The 4,539-nt window shown below is 37.3% G+C and overlaps 1 protein-coding gene across 1 annotated transcript in view; it reads right to left on the reverse strand.

The window, feature by feature from the left end:
- Window positions 1–4,539, reverse strand: part of ADGRG4 (adhesion G protein-coupled receptor G4) — a 119,534-nt gene that overhangs the window by 40,690 nt on the left and 74,305 nt on the right. Inside the window, 1 exon segment of the mRNA XM_006160723.1 lies at window positions 3,636–3,798. Within this exon segment, the coding sequence (XP_006160785.1) occupies window positions 3,636–3,798 (163 nt within the window).

Genomic DNA, 4,539 nt, shown 5'->3' on the forward strand with positions numbered 1-4,539 from the left:
GAGTACCAGGGAAAAGTCATAAGTTAGCTTCAATATGAAGGCAGTTTGGCACTAAGAATGTGATTAGGGTTGGCTGGTTAATTTCTCCACCAAAGTTCATAATATTGTAGAAAACCCAAAATGTAAATGAAATGCATTGGGAAGTCAACATCAGCTTCCAGCATGGCTAAGAATCTCCTAATGGACTCTACCCTTCTGTGTGTGATGATACAGAATAACAATGACTTGAAGGCACTGGAAAATGAACAAAAGCATACAGATCCTAGAGAAGAGTAGACACTTAAAAAAGCAGTAACATCACAAGGCGAGTTAACTGGCTTTTACAGCTTCTAGTCTGATGGCAGGCTGAGACGAATGCTGTGACGGATATCTAAAACTGATGGAAAACCTACAGTCTTTCTGGCATGAGGAACTAGAAAACAAAAGTCAGGGAAACCACAGTCACTGGAAAGTGAGGAGGAGAACATTTGGAAAAGAAAGTTAGCGAGGGGGAGCCCAAATTCTGAGTATAAATTCTGCCCAAACATCTGCCCGACCTCTCTGTTCAGGATACATGTGTACGGGACAGACTCCAACTAAAGCTAAAGGAACTTAACTGAGATTTAAACCACCAATCAAGGGATGGAGTTTACAGTTTTATTTCAACCAAGTTAATTGCCCAGTATGACAAAAATAAATTGTCTTCAGAGGAATATAGTAGAATCTGGAGTGTTCGCAATATAACATTTACAATACCCAGGACACAATCCAAAATTACTCCATAGGTGAACAGAGAAAAGGAGTGACCATTTTCAAGTGAAATCAATGGAGATGAACCTTGCACTGACCCAGATAGCAGAATTAACAAAGATTTTAAAGTGGCTAGTCTAACTATGCTCCTACATTTAAAACTGAAATACTTTCACAACTAGTGAAATGAGAGGAAATAGCAGAGAAGCAAAAACAAACGAAATGGAAATTCTAGAACTCTGAATATAACATTAGAATTTTTAAAAAGAATGATTTTATTTTATTTTTAAATTATTATTATTTAAATGTGCTGTAGGGCACATGCACTGACATTAAGAGACAGAAAGTAAGACAAAGAGAAAGTGAGAAAGTAAGCCACTAGATCCAGGACTTGAACCACTCTGAGCCATGTGGTAGTCCAGCGCCCTAACCACCATGCCACCTGCTGGCCCCCTAACAATAGAATTTTGGAAGAAATAAATGTTATTGTGTTAATTTAAGGTGTACAACATGATCTTATGGAATATGTATAGTTAAAAAAGTTTTTATATTGATGCAAATTAACATATCCATTGAATCATAATTATCCATTTTTTTGTGGCAAGAACAGCTAAAATCACTTTATTTACCATGAATTCCAAATATAATACTTATTTTTAAGTTGCACTTGGGTGGGCTAAATAACATGAAGATGCTGATGTCAGTGAACTTGAAGAGATTATCTCTCCAAAAGAATAAATAGTAAAATGAAAACATGAACGTCTCAAAGACTTGAGGAGTATATCATCGCAGTCTCAAAAGAAAAGAGAAAATAACCAGGAAACAGTATTTGAAGAAATAATGGCGGAATTTCCCTAAATTCAATGAAAGTCATAAATGTACATATTCGAGAAGTTCAACAAACTGCAAACAAGGGTAAATACTATACACACACACACACACACACACACACACACACACACACAATATTGAACTCCAGAAAATTAAAAACAACTAGAGGAAAATGTCACATTATACATTACACATTAAATACAGAGAAACATAACTCAAATAATTACTGATTTATAATCAGAAAACATAAAGACCAGAAAGGAGTAGAATATCTTTAAGATATTGGGGTGAAATAATTTGTCAATCCAGAATCCTGTAGCAAATAAAAATATCCTTCAAGAATAAAGACAAGAAATGATGGAAATACTAGTTACCCTGATTTGATCATTACACATTCAATACATGTATTAAAATATCACATTATACCTCCTAAACACATTTAATTATTATGTGTCAATTAAAATTTTGTAAATATTCATTGGATGATATAAACCAGTTAAAACTCTAAAAAAGGAATAAAGACAAAAAATAAGCATTTTCAGATAAATGAAAACTAAAGATTCATCATCATCAGACCTGCATTACCTTTAAGACTATAATATTTCTTGTGGGTTTTATGATCTTCTTAGGGAAAAATATATATGACAATTATAGCATCAAGAATAGGAGGTGTAAGTGGCCATGTATCACTCAAAATTTCTACATTTCACATGAAGCAGTACAGTATTAACTGTAAGCAGATTGTGAAAATATATGGGTTTATACTGTAATCTCTAGAGCCACTGTTAAGAAAATAATGCATACAGATATAATTAAAGAGCCAGTAAAAAATTAAAATACAGGGATCAGCAGTTAGTGTAATGGCTGTGTTGCTGGACTCCCATGTAGTCGACCGCGGTTCACGTCCCAGCCGGTGGCTTAAACTCGCGCCGGGCTCATGTGCATGCATGCCCAAGATCCCGAGAGGAGAATGGAGGAAAAGGGATTGGGGCGTGACCATCCCCTCTGGGGAGTGATTTCTCGCTTTCTGTCTCTCTGTCTCTGTCTGTCTGTCTGGCGAGCACACGCACCCTATAGCAAAAACCTCTAAAAGATTAGTAAAAAAAAAAAATTTAAATACATACTAAAATAAAGCAAAAGACAACAGGAAAGGAGGAACAGAGGAACAAAAAACAGAGGGACATTAGAAGTGAAATTATAGGATAGTCTTAAGTTCAATCATACCTCTAATTATTGTACATTAAATTTTAAAGGACTACACACTCCAATTAAAAGGCAGATATTATCAGCAGGTATAAAAAAAAAAGTGAAATACAAACTACAAAAAGTGTACCTTAAATAGACAGCTAGGAAGTAGAGAAGTTATGTATGCGTATATTTTTTGCACAGTAATTATAACAAGGTTAGGCTAACTACATTGAAATCAGATAAAAATAGACTACAAAGAGGGCCAGCAAATGATGTGGTGATTAAGGGCGCTGGACTCCCATATGGCCAACAGCAGTTCAAGTCCTGGACCTGGCGGCTTACTTCCTCTCTCTCTCTGTCTCTCTCTGTCTCTCTCTCTCTGTCTCTCTCTCTGTCCATCTCTGGTCAAATTTAAATAAAAAAATAAAGTTAAATAAAATAATTCTTTAAAAAAAAAGACTGCAAGACAGCATATTATCAGAGATTAAGCGGGCTATTTCATTATGATAGGTAGGTTAATGTTACATATGAAAACACATGTCCACACAAAGATTTTTACATGAATGTTCATAGCAGCATAGTTAAAAACTGAAAACATGGGGCCAGCAGGTGGCGTGGCCAACTGTGGTCCCAGTGCCCAATTCGATGGCTTGAAAATCATGCTGGGTGTGAGTGCATGTATGCCCTAAATCCTGAGAGAATGAAGAAGGGATTGTGGCATGGCCATCCTCCCTGGGGGTGATTTCTCATTCTCTCTCTCTCTGGTGAGTGCGCACAGCCTATAGCAAAAACAAAACACAGAGTGAACTTTCTCCTCACAAGACAGGAGATAAGAACTTGAAACTCTGCTTGGCGAAATAGCTTTCAGTTTCCTCAGCTGCACACACCTCGGGGTCTGCACCTTCTTCATAGGAGCGAATGTTGAAGGCCATGCCTTCAAACATGTGGTTTACCCGCAGCACAGCCAGTGCTAGTCTGGACACAGTCAGGTTTGCTGTCCTTCCCAAAAACTCCATCTTGTGACCAGCCAGCTCAATTATCTTCAGAATTCTGCAAGGAATCACAGATGGGGATGAGCATGTCTACATTTGTCATGTAGAATCCATCCTCCTTAGAAGTTTGCTTCAGGGTAAGAGTTTTTGAGTTTTAATCACAGCTTTATATTATTTAGGAATTATTAGATAAGAGGCACTGGGTTTGGAATCAGATAGCCTGAAGTCTAAATCTTAATTATTCTAACTGTATGAGCAAAATAAAATAAACTTCGCTGAGCGTTAGTTTCCTTACCTGCAAAGTTGGAGGTAATGTTACCACTCATCTCAAAAATACCCTTTCAAAAAGGAAATGAAATTGTCATATGCAAAACCACGTCCTTCAGGGCCTTGTAGGCCCTTCTAAGAAGTTCAGGGCCCAGCCTGCAGCCAGTGGCAAACTGATCTGCAGTGTTGGAAGCCAAATGGGTGACAGCAGTTTGGAATCCCCAGGTTGGCTTGAAAACACACCAGACAGGTGCACAGTTGCCCCGAATCCTGACAAGTTGGAGGATCGGGGAAAGGAGATCATGGCATGACAAAACCCTGACATGGGCTATGCATGTATACTCACTTTCTATCATAAATAAAAATAAACTTTTAAAAAGCTTAGATTTTCTTTGTTCTAATTGGAATGGAAAGCCACTGAGTAGTTTTAAAAGAGGATGGTATGATCTGATACATGCATTAAAAGATTACTCTGGCTACTGTGTAGAAAATGAGTCATGGGAAACAAAAGCAGATAGAGACAGGTAAGGAA

Source organism: Tupaia chinensis, unplaced genomic scaffold, assembly GCF_000334495.1.
Source record: "Tupaia chinensis unplaced genomic scaffold, TupChi_1.0 Scaffold000706_1, whole genome shotgun sequence".
Lineage (NCBI taxonomy): Eukaryota > Metazoa > Chordata > Mammalia > Scandentia > Tupaiidae > Tupaia > Tupaia belangeri.